This window comes from Cololabis saira, chromosome 15 (genome assembly GCF_033807715.1).
Source record: "Cololabis saira isolate AMF1-May2022 chromosome 15, fColSai1.1, whole genome shotgun sequence".
In the NCBI taxonomy this organism is placed as follows: Eukaryota; Metazoa; Chordata; class Actinopteri; order Beloniformes; family Belonidae; genus Cololabis; species Cololabis saira.
Window position 1 is genome coordinate 44,297,076 of NC_084601.1, and position 27,439 is coordinate 44,324,514.

A 27,439-nucleotide genomic window follows, 5' to 3' on the forward strand; every position below is an offset into this window, starting at 1 on the left:
CATTAATCTTGACATTTCAACTTTTTTCTCAAAATTTTGACTTTTTTTCTCGAAATTTCAACTTTTTTCTCAAAATTTTGACTTTTTTCTCGACTTTTTTCTCAAAATTCCGACTTTTTTCTCAAAATTCCAACTTTTTTCTCAAAATTCCGACTTTTTTCTCAAAATTTCGACTTTTTTCTCGACTTTTTTCCTCAAAATTCTGACGTTTTTCTCAAAATTTCGACTTTTTTCTCAAAATTCCGACTTTTTTCTCAAAATTCCGACTTTTTTCTCAAAATTTCGACTTTTTCCTCGACTTTTTTCTCAAAATTCCGACTTTTTTCTCAAAATTCCGACTTTTTTCTCAAAATTCCGACTTTTTTCTCGAAATTTCGACTTTTTCCTAGACTTTTTTCTCAAAATTCCGACTTTTTTCTCAAAATTCCGACTTTTTTCTCGAAATTTCAACTTTTTTCTCAAAATTCCGACTTTTTTCTCGACTTTCTTCTCAAAATTCCAACTTTTTTCTCAAAATTCCAACTTTTTTTCCAAATTTTTCTCAAATATTTTTCTCCTCCACGGCCCTGATTCTCTTCCGTAGTTTTCACTTCCTGAGCCAAACACCAGTAAGACTAGCTGTGTTTAAGGTTCATAGCTAATGGGGATCCTTGCAAATAAACAAACTGCTCCTTTTCTAACGTTCCTCTTCGTCTCTTCAGGGAAACGATGGACGTCCGGGGCCTCTGGGCCCCCCAGGCCCCCCCGGAGAAAAGGTTGGGCTGAGTTTGACGTCTTTTTTCCATTAAGAAAACCCATTACCTTCATGTCGTTACTGTAAAACCTCCGTCAGCATCTGGGTCAGACTGTAATAGATGCCATTAATCACTTCTTCTCTTTGTCTGGTTCTTTTTTCTTCAGGGCAAAGAAGGTCTGAAGGGAATCCAGGGACCGCCGGGTCTTCCTGGTCTGGTAGTAAGTGAAGATATTTGATGTATAACATTTCTAACTAGAAAATTTCAGGAAATTTTGATATGAGCATGCCCTACAAACATTGGTTGTGTTTAAGGTTGTTTTGGTTGTGTGCATACTGTAGGTGCATAGCTTTTGTTGCCATGGTAACAAGCCCAATAGGATAGAATGAGACAATTTGGCTTCAATATCTCAAAAGTTGTAAAAGACAGCGTAATGAGACCTCAGTATGTTGTAGTCCACATCAAGCTGAGTCTTTTAACGTTGGATCAAAATCTCTGCGATATCGTGTTGCCGAGCAACAATCGTCCAAAGTTCCGTTACCATCAAAATGAGCAAAGTGGAATATCTCAAAAACCGTAATAGCTAGCATGATGAGACTACAATATGTTGTAGTGTAACGCGTCCCGGGTTTGTCAATGTTGTATTGATGTCTGTACGATAAACCATTGCCTAGCAACAAGCGTCCAAAATAACATTGACATTTAAAAAAAATTGAAAGTTAAATATTGCAAAAACTGTAATAATTAGCATGATGAGGTTGTAGGGTCCGTTAGTGACAATCGGACCGAGTCTTTGTAAATTTCAACGATGTCTCTACGATAAAGTTCAGCCGAGCAATAAGCGTCCGAATCTTTGCTTTTTTTTTTGCTTTTTGGCATCTAGCGTTGCCACGGTAACCCCTATTACTGAGAAAAGTAATGCCCATCGAGGCCACGATGGAGACGCATCCAACGATGTCTGACATGCATGGGTGGACGTTGGGGTTTGGGCTGCATTAACGGACGAAAAAACGTGCGGAATAAGAAAAAGAAGAAGAAAACGGAAACCGTTTCTGTATTCTAATATATCGCCTGCATTTTTCAGGTTTTTCCGGGCGTGTTTTATTTTTTGGGGATTTTTTTTCACATCAGAGCGGGTCATGCTGTATTGTTAGCAAAACGCTAGCAACATTGCCCTTTGGGCCATTCTGGACTATTGCATTATGTTCATACCAATACTTGGCATGAACATAATAACAAGATGTTCATGTTTAAATGAAACTTAAGGCTTTAAAAGCTGGAAATGGTAAATAACAATTTCCCCCGATTTAAAGGGCCAGCCTGGAAAAATGGGAAAAGACGGTCGACCAGGAGAACAGGGAGAATCTGTGAGTAAATATCCAGGAACATCTGGTTTTAATGTTAAATGAAGGGTTTATTTAAAACAGCCAGTAAGTTAATGTTATTTTGAAGCTGTATCTTTAATTTTTGCAGGGCAAGCGAGGAGAACCTGGACCTCCGGGAAACCCTGGCCTCCGGGGACTCCCAGTAAGTAACTAAAGTGAATAAATCTGACGGTAGAAGCTTAATCAGTGCCAATAAAGAAATAAAAACATAAAAAATGATTCCTCTCTTCCTGTCCAGGGTTTCAAAGGCCACCGAGGAGAACCAGGACCCCCCGGAGCTCAGGTACGCTGGTTTATTTATGGACTAGATAAAACTATAAAATCTTTTTAATGGAGTTTCAGCATCAAAATGATCCACTGAGTAGATTATTATAATTGTAATATTACTTTTTATTTATAATGCACTTTACTGAAAATCCCAAAGTGCTACAGTTTGATAATTAAAGGGAAACAGAAATAATAAAATCAAGATAAGAGATAAAAGGGATAAAAAGTCAATACATGGACACAGAAAAGAGAATATAACAATTTCATTTCATTTCATTTTTTAATTTTATTCTTTATTTCATTCAAAAAACAAAACAATTCAAGACAAATATAAATACAAATGTTCCTAACTTATGAATGAAAAGGAGCAGAAAGAAGGAGAATCTTATCTGATCTGCCCCTTTCACAAATAACATAAATTAAAAATAATAATAATAAAAAAACAACAACTAAGTGAATAAAAAAAACTAAAATTAAATAAAATTAAAATAACATTAAAATAAAATTAAAAACAGCAACTAGGACAAAAGAAAACACTTAAAACAGTAAGTCAATGCTAAAAACATTTCTGAACACAATCATTAACTAAAAAAACTTGGAAACTGGAGAAGAAAATGGACTTGATCCCTCTCTGCTGTGCTTCAGTCCGTCACATGTAAAGTGATGGTAACCATGGCAACAATCGTGTCCATTGATTATGTAGAACTTTAACTTTATTTAAAAAAAAAACATTGAAAAGAAGGATGATTTCCTTATATTAAATTAATGAGTGGCTTGATGTTGATTTGGGTATTTATTTAATTGGTGATTTGCTTAGATTTTTTAAGGATGAAGGAAACATGTAACTGCACCTTTTATTTTAAAAATCTTTTTTATTTTTTGAGGAATGTTTGTTGAGGCAATTTGTTTTACTGCAGTAAGTTTCTCCCTTCACTCAGAGCTCAAAGCTCTTCTTTTATTCATTCTTCATTATTTCTATTTCAGGGAGGAGACGGAAAACCTGGATCAGCGGGACACGATGGTAAACCGGGGAAGGAGGTTCGTTCACTTTCACGCAATTAACTCACAATTAACTCACAATTAACTCACAATTAACTCACAATTAACTCACAGTTAACTCACAATTAACTCACAATTAACTCACAATAAACGCACAATAAACGCACAATTAACTCACAATTAACTCACAATAAACGCACAATAAACGCACAATTAACTCACAATTAACTCACAATTAACTCACAATTAACTCACAATTAACTCACAGTTAACTCACAATTAACTCACAATTAACTCACAATTAACTCACAATTAACTCACAGTTAACTCACAATTAACTCACAATTAACTCACAATTAACTCACTTTACAATTCACTATCACACAATTAACTCACAATTAACTCACAATTCACTCACAATTCACTCACAATTCACTCACAATTAACTCACAATTAACTCACAATTAACTCACAATTAACTCACTTTACAATTCACCATCACACAATTAACTCACAATTAACTCACAATTAACTCACAATTAACTCACAATTAACTCACAATTCACTCACTTTACAATTCACTATCACACAATTAACTCACAATTAACTCACAATTAACTCACAATTAACTCACAATTAACTCACAATAAACGCACAATTAACTCACAATTAACTCACAATAAACGCACAATTAACTCACAATTAACTCACAATTCACTATCACACAATTATCTCCAATTAACTCACAATTAACTCACAATTAACTCACAGTTAACTCACAATTAACTCACAATTAACTCACAGTTAACTCACAATTAACTCACAATTAACTCACTTTATAATTCACTATCACACAATTAACTCACAATTAACTCACAATTAACTCACAATTAACTCACAACTAACTCACAATTAACTCATAATTAACTCACAATTAACTCACAATTAACTCACTTTATAATTCACTATCACACAATTAACTCACAATTAACTCACAATTAACTCACTTTATAATTCACTATCACACAATTAACTCACAATTACCTCACAATTTACTCACAATTAACTCACAGTTAACTCACAATTAACTCACAGTTAACTCACAATTAACTCACAATTAACTCACAATTTACTCACAATTAACTCACAGTTAACTCACAATTAACTCACAGTTAACTCACAATTAACTCACAATTAACTCACTTTATAATTCACTATCACACAATTAACTCACAATTAACTCACAATTAACTCATAATTAACTCACAATTAACTCACAATTAACTCACAATTAACTCATAATTAACTCACAATTAACTCATAATTAACTCATAATTAACTCACAATTAACTCACAATTAACTCACAATTTACTCACAATTTACTCACAATTAACTCACAGTTAACTCACAGTTAACTCACAATTAACTCACTTTATAATTCACTATCACACAATTAACTCACAATTAACTCACAATTAACTCATAATTAACTCATAATTAATTCACAATTAACTCACAATTAACTCACAATTTACTCACAATTAACTCACAGTTAACTCACAATTAACACACTTTACAATTCACTATCACAATTCACTATCACAATTAATATATTATATTAATATATATGTATATATATATATATATATATATATATATATACATATATGAGTATGTATGGGTATATGTGTGTGAATATGTGTGTAAGTAAATATATACATAGATTTAAGTAAGACTTTTGGAATGACAGTAAAGTGAACCTTGAACCTTGAACCTTGAACATTGAACCTTGAACATTGAACCTTGAACCTGGTCTGATAGCAGGAAGCAGAATAACTAAATCCTCAGATTGTGAAAACAGAAGTCTGTAAATTAGCTTCTGCTTTCTAGGAACTGGATCTGTTGGAGGATTTATATTCTAGGGTTTAGGGTTCCTGGTTCACTTCCTGCTCCAAATGAGGCTCGAATCATCAAACCTTTGTTCCCCAAACTCCCTGAGGATGATGATGATGAACTCTCCCTGATATCCAGGATAATAAGTTCCCATCGTTGTGTTTCTGTGTTTTCAGGGCCCTAAAGGACCTGCAGGTCCAGAAGGAATCATGGGACCACGAGGAGAACCGGTGAGTCGGTTTTAATCACTTACTGAGGACAGAAGAAATGAAGCATCGTTCTTCACCCCGTCATCTTCTGTTCGTTTTCTCTTCCAATCTTTAAATCGTTGTGTATTTTCCATCGCAGGGAAAACAGGGAGAACCAGGACCGTCGGGGAAATCCGGTCTCCCTGGAACTCCGGTGAGTGATACGTCCTTTAAATCCTCTTTTACAAAAAACTGGGACAATTGTTATCAATTGAATTTCAGACCCGTCTCTCACAAGCCCTTTCTCTCTAAGGTTTTAGAGAAAGTTGTTTTTATCAGTTACGGTTTCTGGAAAACAACTCCACTTTTGAAAAATGTCAATCTTTACTCGAGTGATTTACTTCGTATTTGTCTGATAGAACTGTTTCTGTGATGATTGGTGACTCCTGCTCCTCTAGTGATTTTCTCTCTTACGGCGTCCCGCAAGGTTCTATTCTTGGTCCAGTTCTCTTCTCCTTATAAATGTTACCACTTGGGTCTATTATAGCGGGGCACAACCATCATTTCACTGTTACGCAGATGATCTGCTAATCTATCTGTTATTGAAGCCCAGAGATACTGATGCACAAAGTTCCCTCCTAGCATGTTTTGCTAACATCCAGCAGTGGTCGGACCAGAACTTCCTGCACTTAAACTGGGACGACTAGCTTTAGCTTTAGCGCCTCGTCCTTGTCTTCCAGTCCTTATGTCAGAAATCTGGTTGTTATTTTTGATAGTTTTTTCAAAATTGACAAACAAGTTGATAATGTTGTTAGGTAGGGCTGGGCGATTTTGGACAAAAATAAAATTCCAATTTTTTTCTCTGAAAACCCGATTTTCGATTTCGATTTCGATTTTTTTGGTAAAACTACAAAAGAAAATGGAATAAATTGTTTCAAATATTGTATCTTTATTTTTAAAGAAAAATAGCAAACAAATGTCCCTATTGGGAATGAAGTGCAATTGAAAGATCCTGTAAATCCTCCTTGAGTTTAGTAAAGTGACATTTACCATTTTCTTGACCAAACAAAGATACTAGACGAGCTCTGTCTGTAATGCAGCTGCAAAAAAGGAAAATCCATTTTCCGATTTCCTTTTTTTTAACATCGATTGTGATTAATAAATCCGATTTAGATTTAAAATCGATTAATCGCACAGCCCTATTGTTAGGACAAGTTTTTATCAGTTACGCCTCCGAGCCAAAGTGAAATCTTTTTTAAATCGACCTGGAGAAAGCTGTTCCCGCTCTAATCAGCTCCAGATCAGACTATTGTAATGCTACATATGTTAGCGTCTCCAAGTCTCTATTAGCCTTCAGCTAGTGCAGAAGCAGCTGCTCGTCCGTTAACAAACACTAAAAGACGTGAGCACTCCGGTTACTCCAGTCCTCTATTCACTCCACTGGCTTCCTGTCCATTTTAGAATTGATTTTAAACTTTAATGTTTGTTTTTAAAGCAGTAGTGTGGTGACACTTTTTACTCTTTTATTAACATTTTGTTACTATTTATCGCCGTCTCCCTCTACGTTTCCGTACACCGAGCCCCAGAAAGGTCGGGCATTTTGAACGTCTGACCCGCTAACATTTTCGTCTCGTCTCGTCAACGAAAACTCAAACACGTCTCGTCATGTTTTAGTCGTCAAAGAGCCTTGTTAAGCTCGTTAAGCTCGTTAAGCCCGTCACCGTCTCGTTATCGTCATGAAAAAAGGTGCGTCAACGAAATAATTTCGTTATCGTTGACGAAAACAACCCTGGTATAAGCATGTGTGTGCACGTAATAACCCTGTCATCTCTAACCCTGTCATCTCTAACCCTGTCATCTCTGTCCTCCAGGGTCAGTGGGGGGACAAGGGAGAGCCCGGTAGTCCCGGGTTACCGGGATTCAGCGGGCCCAAGGGCCCCGCGGTGAGTGGATGAATCTGCTTCTGTTAATTTACTGGGGATTATGGGTAATGACTAACGTAAACTTGTGTCTTTCAGGGTCCACCAGGTCCTAGCGGACCGGAGGGTAAACAGGTACGAGCTTTCATGTGTTCATAAACATAATTCACACATCCATCTTCCTAATTAAGGGATTGATTGTATTTCTTATATACACTGTTTGGGTATTTCCTGCTTAAATCTGTTTATTTCCATTGTTTTGAAGGGAATTCCAGGCAGACAAGGCGACCGCGGCCTCAAAGGAGATAAGGTGAGAATCACACACTAACACATGAATTTGCAGGTGAGTTTAACCCCCGACAGCTAGGGGGCGCCATCACCACAGGAAGTCAAACCTGAATTAACACATGTTTACTGGATCAACACGTCTGTGTAAAGATACTTGAAGGACAATTATTAAACCATTATTTCATCATTAAGCAGTAAATACGTGTCGGAGTCGACCTGTAACGTCTTTAAACAAACTTCACACCGACATCAGCTTCCTGTACGGAAGTTAAGCATTAAGCTCATTAATGTTCATGAAGAGCCAAATGTGTCTTATTGTTCTGGGAAATTAGGCCAATAATAATAAAATGCTATTGTTTCACGGGGACTTAGTTCTGAGGTTCTGTTCCTCTGTTATGTTTGTTCCTCGTTAAAGAGTGTTTTTTTTTATTTGTTAACTTGTTTCCTAGCTTAGATTCATCGTTTTAGTTTTTTTCCTCGTTAAAGAGTGATTTTTTGTTTGTTAATTCTTACCTTAGCTCAGATTCATAGCCCTTTGTGTATTCCTCGTTAAAGAGTTAAGTCAATCAAGGCAACTGTTCTCACCCAATGAGATTATTGACACTACAGTGATAGTGAAATAATATAATATAATATAATATAATATAATATAATATAATATAATATAATATAATATAATATAATATAATATAACATAACATAACACAACTTAACATAATATAATATAATATAATATAATATAATATAATATAATATAATATAATATAATATAACATAATATAATATAATATAATATAATATAATATAATATAATATAATATAACATAACATAATATATAATATAATATAATATAACATAATATAATATAATATAATATAATATAATATAACATAATATAATATATAATATATAATATAATATAACATAATATAATATATAATATAATATGATATAATATAATATAACATAATATAATATAATATAATATAATATAACATAATATAATATATAATATATAATATAATATAACATAATATAATATAATATAATATAATATAATATAACATAATATAATATAATATAATATAATATAATATAATATAACATAATATAATATAATATAATATAATATAACAAAATATAATATAATATAATATAATATAACATAATATAATATATAATATAATATAATATAACATAATATAATATAATATAATATAATATAATATAATATAATATAATATAATATAATATAATATAACATAATATAATATATAATATAATATAATATAATATAACATAATATTATATAATATAACATGACATAACATAATATAATATAACATAATATAATATAATATAATATAATATAATATAACATGACATAACATAATATAATATAACATAATATAATATAATATAATATAATATAACATGACATAATATAATATAACATAATATAATATAACATAACATAATATAATATGATATAATATAATATAATATAACATAATATAATATAATATAATATAATATAATATAATATAATATAATATAATATAACATAACATAATATAATATAATATAATATAACATGACATAATATAATATAACATAATATAATATAATATAATATAATATAATATAATATAATATAATATATAATATAATATAATATAATATAACATAATATAATATAATATAATATAATATAACATAACATAACATAACATAACATAATATAATATAACATGACATAACATAATATAATATAACATAATATAATATAACATAATATAATATAATATAATATAATATAATATAATATAACATAATATAATATAATATAATATAATATAATATAACATAACATAACATAACATAACATAATATAATATAACATGACATAACATAATATAATATAACATAATATAATATAACATAATATAATATAATATAATATAATATAATATAATATAACATAATATAATATAATATAATATAATATAATATAACATAACATAACATAACATAACATAATATAATATAATATAATATAACATAATATAATATCTCTCTTCCTGTAGAATATCCCTCTATCATTTGTTCAAATGTCATAACCATATTATCAGCGAGTAAATCCCTGAGTCTATGAACACCATTATCACTGTTTAAAACCAACATCCACATCCCAGGCTGGAAATCAGGATTATTCACCATAGGGGTGAAAACAGATGTTGACTTTGACTTGTGGTGTAGTGGTTTTATAGATAAACTCACAAGACAATCTCACATCCACCAAATACTTCCGGTCCTGAACGTCCAAGACAGTAACCCATGGACAGGAAGAGGAAGTGTGGAGAAGGAGAAGCAGCAGTGATGATGCAGATGCAGTTTTTAACAGAACTAAATAACCTGTGAGGTTTCGCTCTAAAAGTGGACAAAATGAAACTGCCCACGTTTGAGGAGACGAGTCGGTCCAAGGTGCTGACTCATCACAGTGTGAAGAAGATTCCACCGTCAGAGAGAAACCCCCAGTGGGAGTAAAGTCATATCCGTATGAACGCTCAGATAATAAATAAATAAACTCAGTTTGATTGTCAGGACGGAAATGGAACTTTTCCAGACGGATGATCAACTCTTTTTTTTTCTTTTTTACTTTGTCTGTATATCAATGGTTAATACCATGTTGGTAAAAACTTGAGGCATATATATATATATATATATATATATATATATATATATATATATATATATATATATATATGCATTTTTAATAATAATATATATATATATATATATATATATATATATATATATATATATATATATATATATATATATATATATATATATATATATATATATATATAGCAGCACTAGGAAGTGACCTGCCAAGTGGCCTACGGGCCCATCAATGGGCCAAATTTCAAATACTCGTGCGTTTTGACACTCATAATTAATTGTGTGGTGGAAGCAGCAGTGGGATGATCAGAGGGGGGATTGCAGGTGGAAGCAGCAGTGGGATGATCAGAGGGGGGACTGCAGGTGGAAGCAGCAGTGGGATGATCAGAGGGGGGACTGCAGGTGGAAGCAGCAGTGGGATGATCAGAGGGGGAAACTGCAGGTGGAAGCAGCAGTGGGATGATCAGAGGGGGGACTGCAGGTGGAAGCAGCAGTGGGATGATCAGAGGGGAAACTGCAGGTGGAAGCAGCAGTGGGATGATCAGAGGGGGGCTGCAAGGTGGAAGCAGCAGTGGGATGATCAGAGGGGGGACTGCAGGTGTAAGCAGCAGTGGGATGATCAGAGGGGGGACTGCAGGTGTAAGCAGCAGTGGGATGATCAGAGGGGGGAAACTGCAGGTGGAAGCAGCAGTGGGATGATCAGAGGGGGGACTGCAGGTGGAAGCAGCAGTGGGATGATCAGAGGGGAAACTGCAGGTGGAAGCAGCAGTGGGATGATCAGAGGGGGGCTGCAAGGTGGAAGCAGCAGTGGGATGATCAGGGGGGCGACTGCAGGTGGAAGCAGCAGTGGGATGATCAGAGGGGGAAACTGCAGGTGGAAGCAGCAGTGGGATGATCAGAGGGGGGACTGCAGGTGGAAGCAGCAGTGGGATGATCAGAGGGGAAACTGCAGGTGGAAGCAGCAGTGGGATGATCAGAGGGGGGCTGCAAGGTGGAAGCAGCAGTGGGATGATCAGGGGGGCGACTGCAGGTGGAAGCAGCAGTGGGATGATCAGAGGGGGAAACTGCAGGTGGAAGCAGCAGTGGGATGATCAGAGGGGGGACTGCAGGTGGAAGCAGCAGTGGGATGATCAGAGGGGGGACTGCAGGTGGAAGCAGCAGTGGGATGATCAGAGGGGGGACTGCAGGTGGAAGCAGCAGTGGGATGATCAGAGGGGAAACTGCAGGTGGAAGCAGCAGTGGGATGATCAGAGGGGGGCTGCAAGGTGGAAGCAGCAGTGGGATGATCAGAGGGGGGACTGCAGGTGTAAGCAGCAGTGGGATGATCAGAGGGGGGACTGCAGGTGTAAGCAGCAGTGGGATGATCAGAGGGGGGAAACTGCAGGTGGAAGCAGCAGTGGGATGATCAGAGGGGGGACTGCAGGTGGAAGCAGCAGTGGGATGATCAGAGGGGAAACTGCAGGTGGAAGCAGCAGTGGGATGATCAGAGGGGGGCTGCAAGGTGGAAGCAGCAGTGGGATGATCAGGGGGGCGACTGCAGGTGGAAGCAGCAGTGGGATGATCAGAGGGGGAAACTGCAGGTGGAAGCAGCAGTGGGATGATCAGAGGGGGGACTGCAGGTGGAAGCAGCAGTGGGATGATCAGAGGGGAAACTGCAGGTGGAAGCAGCAGTGGGATGATCAGAGGGGGGCTGCAAGGTGGAAGCAGCAGTGGGATGATCAGGGGGGCGACTGCAGGTGGAAGCAGCAGTGGGATGATCAGAGGGGGGACTGCAGGTGGAAGCAGCAGTGGGATGATCAGAGGGGGGGCTGCAGGTCAGCATGAAACTCCTGATGCTCTGACCTGCAGACGGGTAGAGGAGAACTTTCCATGGTGCTGATATGGCTGCCAGGAGCCTAAAGTGGATCCATAAATGTTTCACTATCAGCAGCAGCTTGAACTGCTGGTGCAGGAGATGGTGGGTCCAAGTTTTCATGTTGGTCAATACTTCAAGGGCATTTTCATCGCACCTTCCATCTGTCGTGGGTGGCAGAAATAAATATCTTGGGACCATTATAGACAGCAATATAGGAAGCAAAGGATAGAAAACCATTTTCACTGCTGGATATTTTTTCATTTTTGACTCATCCTTTGTAAACCACAGAGGTGTTTGTCTGTGAACCCCAGTGGATCAGCTGACACAACCATGTCAAGTCTTAAGTTACTTACATCACATTCCTGCACCACTCTGATGCTCAGTTTCAACTTCAACCATCTTGGCCATATTTACATGAATGAGCTGCTGCCAAGTGATTGGCTGATTAGATATACAGTATGTGACAATAAGCAGTTGACCAGTTCTGAAATGTATCTTTGCATCGTCTTCCCTCCCTTTCCTGACGTTTCCTAAACAAACACTTTCAAGACAACACAGTTTTAAAGAGTTTAAAGAGTTTTAAAGGAGTTTTTAAGAGTTTAAAAGCGTTTTAAAAGAGTTTTAACGAGTTTTAAAGAGTTTTAAAGAAGTTTTAAGAGTTTTAAAGAGTTTAAAGAGTTTAAAAAGAGTTTAAAGGACTTTTAAAAGAGTTTTAAAGAGTTTAACGAGTTTTAAAGAGTTTTAAAGGAGTTTAAAAGACTTTTAAAATAGTTTTAAAGAGTTTAAAAAGAGTTTATAGGACTTTTAAAAGAGTTTTAAAGGGGTTTTTGAAGGAGTTTTAAAAGAGTTTTAAATGAGTTTAAAAGAGTTTTAAAGAGGTTTAAAAGAGTTTTAAAAGAGTTTTAACGAGTTTTAAAGAGTTTTAAATGAGTTTTAAAGAGTTTTAAAGAGTTTAAAAGAGTTTAAAGATTTTAAAAAGAGTTTATAGGACTTTTAAAAGAGTTTTAAAGAGTTTAACGAGTTTTAAAGAGTTTTAAAGGAGTTTAAAAGAGTTTTAAAAGAGTTTTAAAGAGTTTTAAAGGAGTTTAAAAGAGTTTTGAAGTTTTAAAAAAGTCGATTTAACATAGTTACATCAACTTGAGTCTTGAAATGTGGATGTGTTCTACAGTAGAACAGTTCTGTATCTTTGCATCGTCTTCCCTCCTTTCCTGACGTTCCCTAAACAAACACTTACCTGTTCCAGGGAACCGCAGGTACGAAGGGAGATAAAGGACACGGTGGAGAGCCCGGTATGCCCGGAAACCCCGGCCCCCCGGGCAGGAAGGGCCACACGGGGATGATGGGAATGTCGGGGCCCCAAGGAGAGATCGGCCCTACGGGGGCCCAAGGACCCTCCGGGAACCCGGGTCTGCCCGGCCCCAGGGTGAGTAACGACTTTATAAAACCTTAATTCATGTTTGAGTGTCGTCTGTATAACCTTAATTATTAGTGTTTGAAACAGTGACTACGTTTCCAGCATCAATAACCCTTTTCTAACCAGAATATGATCAATAACCCGGTTACACGGCCACGTAAACACCAATAACCCTTTTGAATAACCGGAATTTGCTCATATTCCGATTTTTAAAAACCTGAAAATGACCCCTGGGTTCCTCCTTTTATAACTGAATATTTGGTCATGTAAACGGGATTTCTACAGAAGAGTATTAGGTTCAGGCAGGAGAAAAATAAACAATCTTTTAGAGGAGGAAGATGTTTTTTCATTATAGTCTTCGAGAAAAAAGTCTAAAAGAAAAATGTTGAAAGTACAATTTTGAGAAAAAAAGTCCAAATGTATTTCAACTTTATTCTCGAAATTTCGACTTTATTCACGAAATTTCGACTTTCTTCTCGAAATTTTGACTTTATTCTCGAAATTCCGACATTATTCTCGAAATTTCGACTTTCTTCTCGAAATTTCAACTTTATTCTCGAAATTTCGACTTTATTCACGAAATTTCGACTTTCTTCTCGAAATTTTGACTTTATTCTCGAAATTCCGACATTATTCTCGAAATTTCGACTTTCTTCTCGAAATTTCTACTTTATTCTCGAAATTTCTACTTTATTCTCGAAATTTCTACTTTATTCACGAAATTTCTACTTTCTTCTCGAAATTTCGACTTTCTTCTCGAAATTTCGACTTTCTTCTCGAAATTTCGACTTTCTTCTCGAAATTTCGACTTTATTCTCGAAATTTCGACTTTATTCACGAAATTTCGACTTTCTTCTCGAAATTTTTACTTTATTCTCGAAATTTCGACTTTATTCACAAAATTTCGACTTTATTCTCGAAATTCCGACTTTATTTACGAAATTCCGACTTTATTCACGAAATTTCGACTTGATTCACGAAATTTCGACTTTCTTCTCGAAATTTCGACTTTATTCACGAAATTTCGACTTTCTTCTCGAAATTTCGACTTTCTTCTCGAAATTTCGACTTTATTCTCGAAATTTCGACTTTATTCACGAAATTTCGACTTTCTTCTCGAAATTTCGACTTTATTCACAAAATTTCGACTTTATTCTCGAAATTCCGACTTTATTTACGAAATTCCGACTTTATTCACGAAAGTTCGACTTTCTTCTCGAAATTTCGACTTTATTCACGAAATTCCGACTTTATTCACGAAATTCCGACTTTATTCACAGAATTTCGACTTTATTCTCGACATTTTGACTTTATTCACGAAATTTCGGCTTTATTCACGAAATTCCGACTTTATTCACGAAATTCCGACTTTATTCACGAAATTTTGACTTTCTTCTCGAAATTTCTACTTTATTCTTGAAATTTTGACTTTATTCAGGAAACAGATTATTCCCAATGTTTCGGAATATTGACCTTAACCCCAATTTTGACTGATGGAAACGTAGTCAGTGTTGATGCCGCCGAAGAAATCACGGCAGCCTGAGGTGATTGAAACGGAAGCATTGATAACTGAAATCATCTCCTTTGTTTATTGGGGATCCGTCCAATAAACAATAACCAATAACTGAACACTAACATCTCTCTGTCGCCACGGCAACAGGGGGAGTCGGTGTCGCTGGAGCAGATGAGGCGGCTCATCCAGGAAGAACTGTCGAAACAATTAGACGGTGAGAAACGTGACGCGGTGGAAACACGGGCATTTACATGATGGTGTCACATTCCTGATGAATTTGACTGAATTGTTTGGGAATTTATCGTTGTGTTCCAGCCAAGATGGCGTACCTCATGTCCCAGATCCAGCCCACTAGCGTGAAGAGCACGGCGGGCCGTCCGGGACCCCCGGGGCCTCAGGGTAAAGAGGGCATGCCCGGACGATCGGGGCCCCCCGGAGAGCCAGGCATGCCCGGCCAGAACGGAGGAGAAGGACCGCGAGGACCGCTGGGGCCCAAGGGTGAGAAAAAACACCAAAAATCACTCTCAGCGGTGCTGCTAGGGTAGGAAAAACACCTAGCGGTGCTAGCAGAGTCGCTTATCCAGAGTTTTCTTTAACCGGTTCTGCAGCTTTTCCAAGTTCACCAGTCAGAATTATTGATCTTCCACATGAATAACGTCTCAAACTGCTAATTTAATTAATGGAACGTTGTGTTTCTGTAAAAGGTATCTGTTTATGGAATAATCTGGATACTTTCTTGAATTAGTGGACCACAGAATTCTGCAAATTATGTGGAATTGAGCTTATAAGAAAATTTTGCCAATCAAAATACAGAAAAAATTCTAAAAAAAAAAAAAGTATAACTTAAAAGGAACAGAGATCTTAAAAAAACGAATCCAGGACAAAATTAATGGAAGGTTGTGTTTTTGTAAAACGTATCAGGTATCAGAAAGGTGGAATCCTGCACTCTGATTGGTTGTTAACTGTGGTATAATGATCTGATTGGTTGTTAACTGTGGTATAATGATCTGATTGGTTGTTAACTGTGGTATAATGATCTGATTGGTTGTTAACTGTGGTATAATGATCTGATTGGTTGTTAACTGTGGTATAATGATCTGATTGGTTGTTAACTGTGGTATAATGATCTGATTGGTTGTTCACTGTGGTATAATGAGCTTTTAATGAACGGTTACAGCAGGTAGCAGAAAGTAGCTGGTGTTAAAGTTTATTTTTTTATTTTCGTTAACAATTAATTACATCTAAAGACATTTTTTTACTTGTCCTTCGTTTGGTAAAAACAGGCTGAAATCTGTTTTTCTTTTTTTTCTTCTAGGTGAGAAAGGAACGAGAGGAGAAAAAGGAGACGCTGGAATCGGAGAACGAGGACTACAAGGTCCTTCTGGACCGATAGGTAAAAACCGGAATCTTCCTCACAGATCACGATTGATTTGATTTGATTTGAAGATTTTATTTCGAACATGCATGTTAAAAAAAGAATACGAACACCCCTACTTTAATAACTATTCAATACAGTGATATAATACTCAATTATATGTAAATGTAGTTAAAAAAAGACAATCGGTTTTGAAGGAGTGATGGTGCAGTTTAGAGCTAACCTACTTTTCCTCCCCGCTCTAGGCCCGGCTCCCCGGATACGGCAAATTTCAAATCAATAAAATTTTTAAAAAAGTCGAAATGTCGAGATTAATGTTGCAATACAATTTCAAGAATAAAGTCGAAATTTTGCCTTTTTTCTTAATATTTCAACTTTATTCACGAAATTTTGACTTTTTTCTCGACATTTCGACTTTTTCCTCGAAATTGTACATCAACATTATTGTCGACATTTCGACTTTTTTCTCAACATTTCAACTTTATTCATGAAATTTTTACTTTTTTCTTGAAATTTTTACTTTTTTCTCGACATTTCGACTTTTTTCTCGAAAATATTATTCTTATTTTTCTCCTGCCTGGCCCTAATACTCTTCTGTAGAAAACCGTCCCTTTGCTGCCCGTCTAGTGGCGTATGCAGACGACTCTAGATTGTACTGATATAACGGAGTTTTGGATTGTAAAACCTTCCAACGTTTAACCATCGTAGCCAGATTTTAGCGCTAACCTCCTTTCCTCCTCGCTCCAGGCCCGGCCGGACTCCCCGGATACGGCAAATTTCAATTCAATAAAATTTTAAAAAAAGTCGAAATGTTGAGATTAATGTTGTAATACAATTTCAAAAATAAAGTCGAAATTTTGTGAATAAAGTCGAAATGTCGCCCTTTTTCTTAATATTTCAACTTTATTCACAAAATTTCGACTTTATTCTCGACATTTCGACTTTTTTCTCAACATTTCGACTTTTTCCTCGAAATTGTACATCAACATTAATCTCGACATTTCAACTTTTTTCCCAAAATTTCCCCTTTTTTCTTAACATTTCAATTTTATTCACGAAATTTTTTACTTTTTTCTCGACATTTAGATTTTTTTCTCGACATTTCGAATAAATTCGAAATGTCGCCTTTTTTCTTAATATTTCAACTTTATTCTCGACATTTTGACTTTTTCCACGAAATTGTACATCAACATTAATATCGACATTTCAACTTTTTTCCCAAAATTTCCCCTTTTTTCTTAACATTTCAACTTTATTGACGAAATTTCGACTTTTTTCTTGAAATTTTGTCTTTTTTCTCGAAAATATTATTTTTATTTTTCTCCTGCCTGGCCCTAATACTCTTCTGTAGAAAACCGTCCCTTTGCTGCCCGTCTAGTGGCGTACGCAGACGACTCTAGATTGTACTGATATAACGGAGTTTTGGATTGTAAAACCTTCCAACGTTTAACCATCGTAGCCAGATTTTAGCGCTAACCTCCTTTCCTCCGCTCCAGGTCCGGCTGGACTCCCCGGATACGGCAAATTTCAATTCAATAACATTTTTAAAAAGTCGAAATGTCGATATTAATGTTGTAATACAATTTCAAGAATAAAGTCGAAATTTCGTGAATAAAGTTGAAATGTCGCCTTTTTTTCTTAATATTTCAACTTTATTCACGAAATTTCGACTTTTTTCTCGACATTTCGACTTTTTCCTCGAAATTGTACATCAACCTTAATCTCGACATTTCGACTTTTTTCCCAAAATTTCACCTTTTTTCTTAACATTTCAACTTTATTCACAAAATTTCAACTTTATTCTCAAATTTTTTTTTTTGACATTTTCACTTTTTTCACGACATTTCGACTTTTTTCTCCTGCCTGGCCCTAATACTCTTCTGTAGATTGTACTGATATAACGGAGTTGTAAAACCTTCCAACTTTTAACCATCGTAGCCAGATTTTAGCGCTAACCTCCTTTCCTCCCCGCTCCAGGCCCGGCTCCCCGGATACGGCAAATTTCAATTGAAATTTTTTTTAAAAAGTCGAAATGTCGAGATTAATGTTGTAATACAATTTCAAGAATAAAGTCGAAATTTCGGGAATAAAGTCGAAATTTTGCCTTTTTTCTTAATATTTCAACTTTATTCACGAAATTTCGACTTTATTCTTGACATTTCGACTTTTTCCTCGAAATTGTACATCAACATTAATCTCGACATTTCAACTTTTTTCCCAAAATTTCCCCTTTTTTCTTAACATTTCAACTTTATTCACGAAATGTTGACTTTTTTCTCGACATTTCGACTTTTTTCTCGAAAATATTATTTTTATTTTTCTCCTGCCTGGCCCTAATACTCTTCTGTAGAAAACCGTCCCTTTGCTGCCCGTCTAGTGGCGTATGCAGACGACTCTAGATTGTACTGATATAACGGAGTTTTGGATTGTAAAACCTTCCAACGTTTAACCATCGTAGCCAGATTTTAGCGCTAACCTCCTTTCCTCCTCGCTCCAGGTCCGGCTGGACTCCCCGGATACGGCAAATTTCAATTCAATAAAATGTTTAAAAAATTCGAAATGTCGAGATTAATGTTGTAATACAATTTCAAGAATAAAGTCAAAATTTCGTGAATAAAGTCGAAATGTCGCCTTTTTTCTTAATATTTCAACTTTATTCAAGAAATTTCGACTTTATTCTCGACATTTCGACTTTTTTCCCAAAATGTCACCTTTTTTCTTAACATTTCAACTTTATTCACGAAATTTTGACTTTTTTCTCGACATTTTGACTTTTTTGTCGAAAATATTTTTTTTTATTTTTCTCCTGCCTGGCCCTAAAACTCTTCCATAGAAAACCGTCCCTTTGCTGCCCGTCTAGTGGCGTACGCAGACGACTCTAGATTGTACTGATATAATGGAGTTTTGGATTGTAAAACCTTCCACCTTTAACCATCGTAGCCAGATTTTAGCGCTAACCTGCTTTCCTCCTCGCTCCAGGCCCGGCTGGACTCCCTGGATACGGTAAAGACGGCAGCCCCAGTTTAGCGTTAACCTCCTTTTCTCTCCGTTCCAGGTCCGGCCGGACTCCCAGGTTACGGTAAAGACGGCAGCCCCGGCCAGGGCGGAGCCCAGGGCGAGCCGGGGAACCCGGGCCCCCACGGGCAGCCCGGCCCCCCGGGGCCCCCCGGCCAGTGCGACCCGTCCCAGTGCGCCTACTACGCTAGCCTGGCACAACGACCCCACACCAAGAACGTGAAGGGGACTTAACAACGGAGCGCTGGAAGTCTATTTATGAACTTACCAAACTCCATCAAGAACTTTTACCTTTTCAAAGTAAAATCAGTCTGGAAGGCTGAAACTAACGGTGCTGCCGGTCGGATTCTTTTGTTTTGTTTTTGTGCTAGCGGGTTTGGGAGGATTACGGATTACACTACGTGGGAAGTTTCTCAGATAATTTTGTAATAACGGTGCATTTTGTAATAAATTTTGTTATTGCATTTTGAGAAGATTATTGTAAAATGCACTTACAACTTTTTTATTTTCTAGGAAATGTAATAACATGGTGCATTATGTAATAATACCTATTATTGTTGTTTGTTTAACAATGAATTTATACAAGAGTGACTTTTGTTGTTTTTTATGCAATTTCCCTTAGAGCTATGTAGCCAATAAATCTATGTATAAAACTCCAAATATAACTTTAGTTTCCTATTTGAAGTTTGGAATTATATACGCCAATAACAAACAAATGATATTACATTTTCTAGAGAATAAAAAAGTTGCAAGTGCGTTTTTGTAATAAATTTCTCAAAATGTAATAACTTATTACATAATGCGGCAAAATGTATTACAAAATGCGGCGATTTATTACAAAATGCAGCTTTATTACAAAATTAAATGACAAAGTTATTACATTTTGGACGTTTATTACAAAATGCGGCTCAACAGCGCAGCTAAACAGTTGTTTCCACACTCGCATGCTTCCTGCGAAAAAACGTTTACGGCCATAAATCATGTTTTTTACTTCCTGTTTCGCATCGGTTAGCCACCCGTCACAACCGACGCCGTGCCGCATCATTTATTGCTCATTAAATCAAAGTCCTGCGAGGGATGGAAATCTCTGATGGAAATCGCTGTCAAAGAAGTTTTTTGTTTGTTTTACTGTCATTGGTGGCTAACGGTTTGAGGCTAACACCACAGGGATGCTAGCAGGAAGAGTGTTAATTAATCAGCGTGCAGAATGATTAATGATTTATTATGTTATTATTAGAAAATATTTTAACTTGTAGAGAAGTCCATCTTTTAGACAAATCGCAGTTGAATTGTGAATTAAATTTTTCACATCTCATTGTTTATCCCTTGTGCTCTTTAAGGCTTGTTGGTTGAGCCGCATTTTGTAATAAACGTCCAAAATGTAATATCTTATATATTTCATTTTGTAATAAAACCGCATTTTTTCAGGCGTTATTACATTTTCAGGAAATGATTATGTTAATAATACCCCCTTCTGCAGAAGAAACTCCTTCCAGCCGCTTGTATCTCCATTCTCACCAGTCGCTTCCCACGTCACATGACAAAGGCTGAGGTTAGGAACATTTATCAACGGGTAAACAGAGAACTTATGCTAAGGACTCCAATTCAAAATTTGCCAAATTTGATAATAACGAGATAATAACGAGTCAAAGACAGATTTCCAGGAGCCATCATGGCGACTTGGGCACTTCCTTTTCCTCCCAAGGCAAGTGAGTTCCCTCTTCTGGAAATAATAGTTATGACCCATTAGGCCTAAAAAAGACAGATTTCAAGACTCTCTCTCCAGCTTCAACGACAGTTTACGAACCAGTGGCAGTGATTCTGTCTGTCATTTATGTCCAAGATGTTTCGTTTTTTGTCCTGGAAGCTGGTTTCAAGCTCGCTAACTAGCTTGTTTAATAATGTAAATGAAAACATGATGCTTGCTTTTGTTTTTTTATGCCTTTATATGTTCTTCTTTCTGGGTTTTATGAAACATTATTGTTGACTCATGAGATTATGCCTCAAATTTAGTAGATTATGCTTCAGATTCATGAAATGATGTCCCACCGCTTCAAGACGACAGTTTTATTTGTCCTGTTAGCTGTTTTTAAATTCGCTAACTAGCTTGTTTAATAATGTAAATGAAAATGTGGTGCTTGCTTTTGTTTTTTTATGCCTTCATATGTTCTTCTTTCTGGGTTCTTTATGAAAAATTACTGGGTGAAGTCGTTGCCTTCAGAGCAACTCGTGGTTTGATGACGCCTCAGATTCATGAGATTATGCCTCAAATTCATGAGATCATGCCTCAAATTCATGAGATTATGCCTCAAATTCATATGATTCCTCAGATTCATGAGATGATGCCTCAGATTCCTGAAATTATGCATCAGAGTCATGCAATTATGCATCAAATTCATGAAATTATGCCTCAAATTCATGAAATGATGCCTCAGATTAGAGATATGATGCCGCATATTAGAGATATTATGCATCAGATTCATGAAATTATGCATCAAATTAATGAAATTATGCCTCAGATTCATGAGATGATGCTCAGATTAGAGATATGATGCCTCAGATTAGAGAAATGATGCCTCAGATTAGAGATATGATGTCTCAGATTAGAGATATGATGCCTCAGATTAGAGAAATGATGCCTCAGATTAGAGATATGATGCCTCAGATTAGAGATATGAAGTCTCAGATTAGACATATGATGTCTCAGATTAGAGAAATTATGCCTCAGATTAGAGATATGATGCCTCAGAATAGAGATATGATGCCTCAGATTAGAGAAATGATGCCTCAGATTATATATATGATGCATCAGATTCATGAAATTATGCATCAAATTAATGAAATTATGCCTCAGATTCATGAGATGATGCTCAGATTAGAGATATGAATCCTCAGATTAGAGAAATGATGCCTCAGATTAGAGATATGATGCCTCAGATTAGAGATATGAAGTCTCAGATTAGAGATATGATGTCTCAGATTAGAGAAATTATGCCTCAGATTAGAGATATGATGCCTCAGATTAGAGATATGATGCCTCAGATTAGAGAAATGATGCCTCAGATTAGATATATGATGCCTCAGATTAGAGATATGAAGTCTCAGATTAGAGATATGATGTCTCAGATTAGAGAAATTATGCCTCAGATTAGAGATATGATGTCTCAGATTAGAGATATGATGTCTCAGATTACAGTTATGATGCCTCAAATTCATGAATTTATGCCTCAATTTCATGAAATTATGCATCAGATTAGATATGATGCATCAGATTCATGAAATTATGCATCAGATTCATGAAATTATGCATCAGATTCATGAAATGATGCCTCAGATTCATGAAATTATGCATCAGATTCATGAAATTATGCCTCAGATTGGAGATATGATGCCTCAAATTCATGAAATTATGCATCAGATTCATGAAATTATGCCTCAGATTCATGAAGTTTAAGATGGAACAATCAGCGTTATAACTTTGTGGTTTTGTAAATGGTAGCTACATTTATACTTGATAGAATTTGTATTACAGGCCAAGATGAGGACTTTTACTACAGCTTCAATAAGTTATAATGAAAATAATTATTCAAAGTCTGAATAAATAAAAACGTGTTTCAATGCATTAATTGATAAAATGAAAATATATTGATTTTTTTCCTGATAAAATGGTGCTAAATATTTTAAAACAGGAGCATAATGTAGGAGAAAACTGTTTCTGTGCTGTAAAATAAAGACTTGAAAAGATTCATTTGTGATACAGACCTTGTTTTTTTAAGATGCCTCAAATTCATGAGATTATGCCTCAAATTCATGAGATTATGCCTCAAATTCATATGATTCCTCAGATTCATGAGATTTCTCAGATTTCTGAAATTATGCATCAGATTCATGCAATTATGCATCAAATTCATGAAATTATGCCTCAAATTCATGAGATGATGCCTCAGATTAGAGATATGATGCCGCATATTAGAGATATGATGCTCTGATTAATGAAATTATGCCTCAGATTCATGAGATGATGCCTCAGATTAATGAAATTATGCATCAGATTAATGAAATTATGCCTCAGATTAGAGATATGATGCCTCAAATTAGAGATATGATGTCTCAGATTAGATAAATTATGCCTCAGATTAGAGATATGATGCCTCAGATTAGACATATGATGCCTCAGATTAGAGATATGATGCCTCAGATTAGAGATATGATGCCTCAAATTAGAGATATGATGTCTTAGATTAGAGAAATGCCTCAGATTAGAGATATGATGTCTCAGATTAGAGATATGATGCCTCAAATTAGAGATATGATGTCTCAGATTAGAGATATGATGCCTCAGATTAGAGATATGATGTCTCAGATTAGATATATGATGCCTCAAATTAGAGATATGATGTCTCAGATTAGAGAAATTATGCCTCAGATTAGAGATATGATGTCTCATATTAGAGATATGATGTCTCAGATTACAGTTATGATGCCTCAAATTCATGAATCTATGCCTCAATTTCATGAAATTATGCATCAGAATAGATATGATGCATCAGATTCATGAAATTATGCATCAGATTCATGAAATTATGCCTCAGATTCATGAAATTATGCATCAGATTCATGAAATTATGCCTCAGATTAGAGATATGATGCCTCAAATTCATGAAATTACACATCAGATTCATGAAATTATGCCTCAGATTCATGAAGTTTAAGATGGAACAATCAGCGTTATAACTTTGTGGTTTTGTAAATGGTAGCTACATTTATACTTGATAGAATTTGTATTACAGGCCAAGATGAGGACTTTTACTGCAGCTTCAATAAGTTATAATGAAAATAATTATTCAAAGTCTGAATGAATAAAAACGTGTTTCAATGCATTAATTGATAAAATGAAAATATATTGATTTTTTTCCTGATAACATGGTGCTAAATATTTTAAAACAGGAGCATAATGTAGGAGAAAACTTTTTCTGTGCTGTAAAAAAAAGACTTGAAAAGATTCATTTGTGATACAGACCTTGTTTTTTTAAGATGCCTCAAATTCATGAGATTATGCCTCAAATTCATGAGATTATGCCTCAAATTCATATTATTCCTCAGATTCATGAGATGATGCCTCAGATTCCTGAAATTATGCATCAGATTCATGCAATTATGCATCAAATTCATGAAATTATGCCTCAAATTCATGAAATGATGCCTCAGATTAGAGATATGATGCCGCATATTAGAGATATGATGCTCTGATTAATGAAATTATGCCTCATATTCATGAGATGATGCCTCAGATTAATGAAATAATGCATCAGATTCATGAAATTATGCATCAAATTAATGAAATTATGCCTCAGATTCATGAGATGATGCTCAGATTAGAGATATGATGCCTCAGATTAGAGATATGATGCCTCAAATTAGAGATATGATGTCTCAGATTAGAGAAATGATGCCTCAGATTAGAGATATGATGTCTCAGATTAGAGATATGATGCCTCAGATTAGAGATATGATGCCTCAAATTAGAGATATGATGTCTCAGATTAGAGAAATGATGCCTCAGATTAGAGATATGATGTCTCAGATTAGAGATATGATGCCTCAAATTAGAGAGATGATGTCTCAGATTAGAGAAATGATGCCTCAGATTAGAGATATGATGTCTCAGATTAGAGATATGATGTCTCAGATTACAGTTATGATGCCTCAAATTCATGAATGTATGCCTCAATTTCATGAAATTATGCATCAGATTCATGAAATTATGCCTCGGATTCATGAAATTATGCATCAGATTCATGAAATTATGCCTCAGATTAGAGATATGATGCCTCAAATTCATGAAATTATGCCTCAGATTCATGAAATTATGCATCAGATTCATGAAATTATGCCTCAGATTAGAGATATGATGCCTCAAATTCATGAAATTATGCATCAGATTCATGAACTCATGCCTCAGATTCATGAAGTTTAAGATGGAACAATCAGCGTTATAACTTTGTGGTTTTGTAAATGGTAGCTACATTTATACTTGATAGAATTTGTATTACAGGCCAAGATGAGGACTTTTACTACAGCTTCAATAAGTTATAATGAAAATAATTATTCAAAGTCTGAATAAATAAAAACGTGTTTCAATGCATTAATTGATAAAATGAAAATATATTGATTTTTTTTCCTGATAAAATGGTGCTAAATATTTTAAAATAGGAGCATAATGTAAGATTCATTTGTGATACAGACCTTGTTTTTTTAAGATGAGAGAACAAACACCAGAGATTTTCCTTCGGAAGAATATCAGGGCAGGAGAAAAATAAAAATAATATCTTAGAGGAAGATTTTTTTTTCAATATGCACTTTGAGAAAAAAGTCGAGAAAAAAGTCGAAATGTCGAGATTAATGTTGAAGTACAATTTTGAGAAAAACGAAATGCGCAAAATTTCAACTTCATTCACGAAATTTCAACTTTATTCTTGAAACCGTATTTCAACATTAATCTCAACATTTCGACTTTTTTCTCGACATTGTATTTCAACATTTTTCTCGACATTTCGACTTTATCAAAATTGTATTACATTAATCTCGACATTTCGACTTTTTTCTCTAAATTGTATTTCAACATTTTTCTCGACATTTCGACTTTATAAAAATTGTATTTCAACATTAATCTCGACATTTCGACTTTTTTCTCGAAATTGTATTTCAACATTTTTCTCGACATTTCGACTTTATCAAAATTGTATTTCAACATAAATCTCGACATTTCGACTTTTTTCTAGAAATTGTATTTCAACATTTTTCTCGACATTTCGACTTTATCAAAATTGTATTTCAACATTAATTTCGACATTTCGACTTTTTTATCAAAGTGCATAATGAAAAAAAATCGTATTTTTATTTTTCTCCTGCCTGGCCCTGATACTCTTCCATACATAACCGAGCTATTGCTAATATTCCGGTTAGAAACGGGTTAATAACCGCACGTGGTCACAGACAGGTTCTGTATTTAATGTATTTCTGTACACTTCCAAGATTTAACACTTCATTACAATGTTTAGAAAACAACATTTATGTCACAGACTGTACGATCATAGATTACAGGTATTAGCTCAGGTCTCGTGTTTGATATCAGCATTTATAAGCATTTTTGTATGTAAATCCTGCAAAGCTAACGTCTCTGAGCTGAGAACGTCAGAGAAAATCAGAGAAATCAGAGAAATGTAAAGCATTTGAAACATTTGTCAGTTCTTTCGGCGTATGTTTGTCTCAGAAAGCTCTCGGGCGTCGGGGCCCAACGTCGATCGCAGCAGTTGCTCGGCATCCGTTAGCATCTTTACCTGAATAATAATGTTGTGAGCTCCGTCTAAAATCACGAGTTAGAAGGTCTTTACAAAAACTGTACAGTTGTTTTCCTGCCGGTTGCTTTGAGTCTCTTTGGTTTGAGGTTCTGATGAAGAACTTTGTTCGCTGACAGGAAGAGATTTTGGGGTTTTTCTTCTTCGAGCTGCCGGGTCTCACTTGTTTTTGTACCCGGACGATTTCTTCCCGCCGGTCATATAAAGCGGAGTGAACCGGTTTAAACAGGTGGAGGGGTCACAGAGGCCGGGGGAGCCCGACGGTCCCCGAGGGCCGGCGGCTCCGGGGACGCCGGGACTTCCTGTCTCACCACGGTCTCCGTTTTTACCGTCCAGTCCGACGCCGGGGGTACCAGGGGCACCTGAGGAGGAATATGGAATATCAGTAAAGGAAAAGCTTTTATCTTATTGAAATGGACCTGTCCTGGTCTGTGGATGAACATTTCACAATAAAAGTACAGGTGAGGACAAAATAAAACATAGGCGAAAAAACACAACATCAAAAACTGGACAAGGATAGCTGCAACAAGGTAGTCTATGTCAATTTTA

At 35.5% G+C, this 27,439-nt stretch overlaps 2 protein-coding genes across 2 annotated transcripts in view; one reads left to right on the top strand and one right to left on the bottom strand.

Annotated features, from left to right (window-relative positions):
- Nucleotides 1–19,948, top strand: part of col22a1 (collagen, type XXII, alpha 1) — a 100,545-nt gene extending 80,597 nt beyond the window's left edge. The window contains exons 49-64 of the mRNA XM_061741678.1: nucleotides 702–755; nucleotides 901–954; nucleotides 2,048–2,101; nucleotides 2,208–2,261; nucleotides 2,358–2,402; nucleotides 3,371–3,424; nucleotides 5,456–5,509; nucleotides 5,628–5,681; nucleotides 7,339–7,410; nucleotides 7,486–7,521; nucleotides 7,652–7,696; nucleotides 13,459–13,638; nucleotides 15,290–15,356; nucleotides 15,458–15,640; nucleotides 16,458–16,535; nucleotides 19,573–19,948. Coding sequence (XP_061597662.1) covers nucleotides 702–755; nucleotides 901–954; nucleotides 2,048–2,101; nucleotides 2,208–2,261; nucleotides 2,358–2,402; nucleotides 3,371–3,424; nucleotides 5,456–5,509; nucleotides 5,628–5,681; nucleotides 7,339–7,410; nucleotides 7,486–7,521; nucleotides 7,652–7,696; nucleotides 13,459–13,638; nucleotides 15,290–15,356; nucleotides 15,458–15,640; nucleotides 16,458–16,535; nucleotides 19,573–19,766 — 1,278 coding nt within the window. The 3' untranslated portion in view covers nucleotides 19,767–19,948. The remainder of the gene's footprint in view (nucleotides 1–701; nucleotides 756–900; nucleotides 955–2,047; nucleotides 2,102–2,207; nucleotides 2,262–2,357; nucleotides 2,403–3,370; nucleotides 3,425–5,455; nucleotides 5,510–5,627; nucleotides 5,682–7,338; nucleotides 7,411–7,485; nucleotides 7,522–7,651; nucleotides 7,697–13,458; nucleotides 13,639–15,289; nucleotides 15,357–15,457; nucleotides 15,641–16,457; nucleotides 16,536–19,572) is intronic.
- A 6,574-nt stretch (nucleotides 19,949–26,522) lies between these two features.
- The window catches only part of LOC133460969 (collagen alpha-1(IX) chain), a 65,589-nt gene continuing 64,672 nt past the window's right edge, over nucleotides 26,523–27,439 (bottom strand). The window contains exon 39 of the mRNA XM_061741679.1: nucleotides 26,523–27,252. Within this exon, the coding sequence (XP_061597663.1) occupies nucleotides 27,050–27,252 (203 nt within the window). The 3' untranslated portion in view covers nucleotides 26,523–27,049. The remainder of the gene's footprint in view (nucleotides 27,253–27,439) is intronic.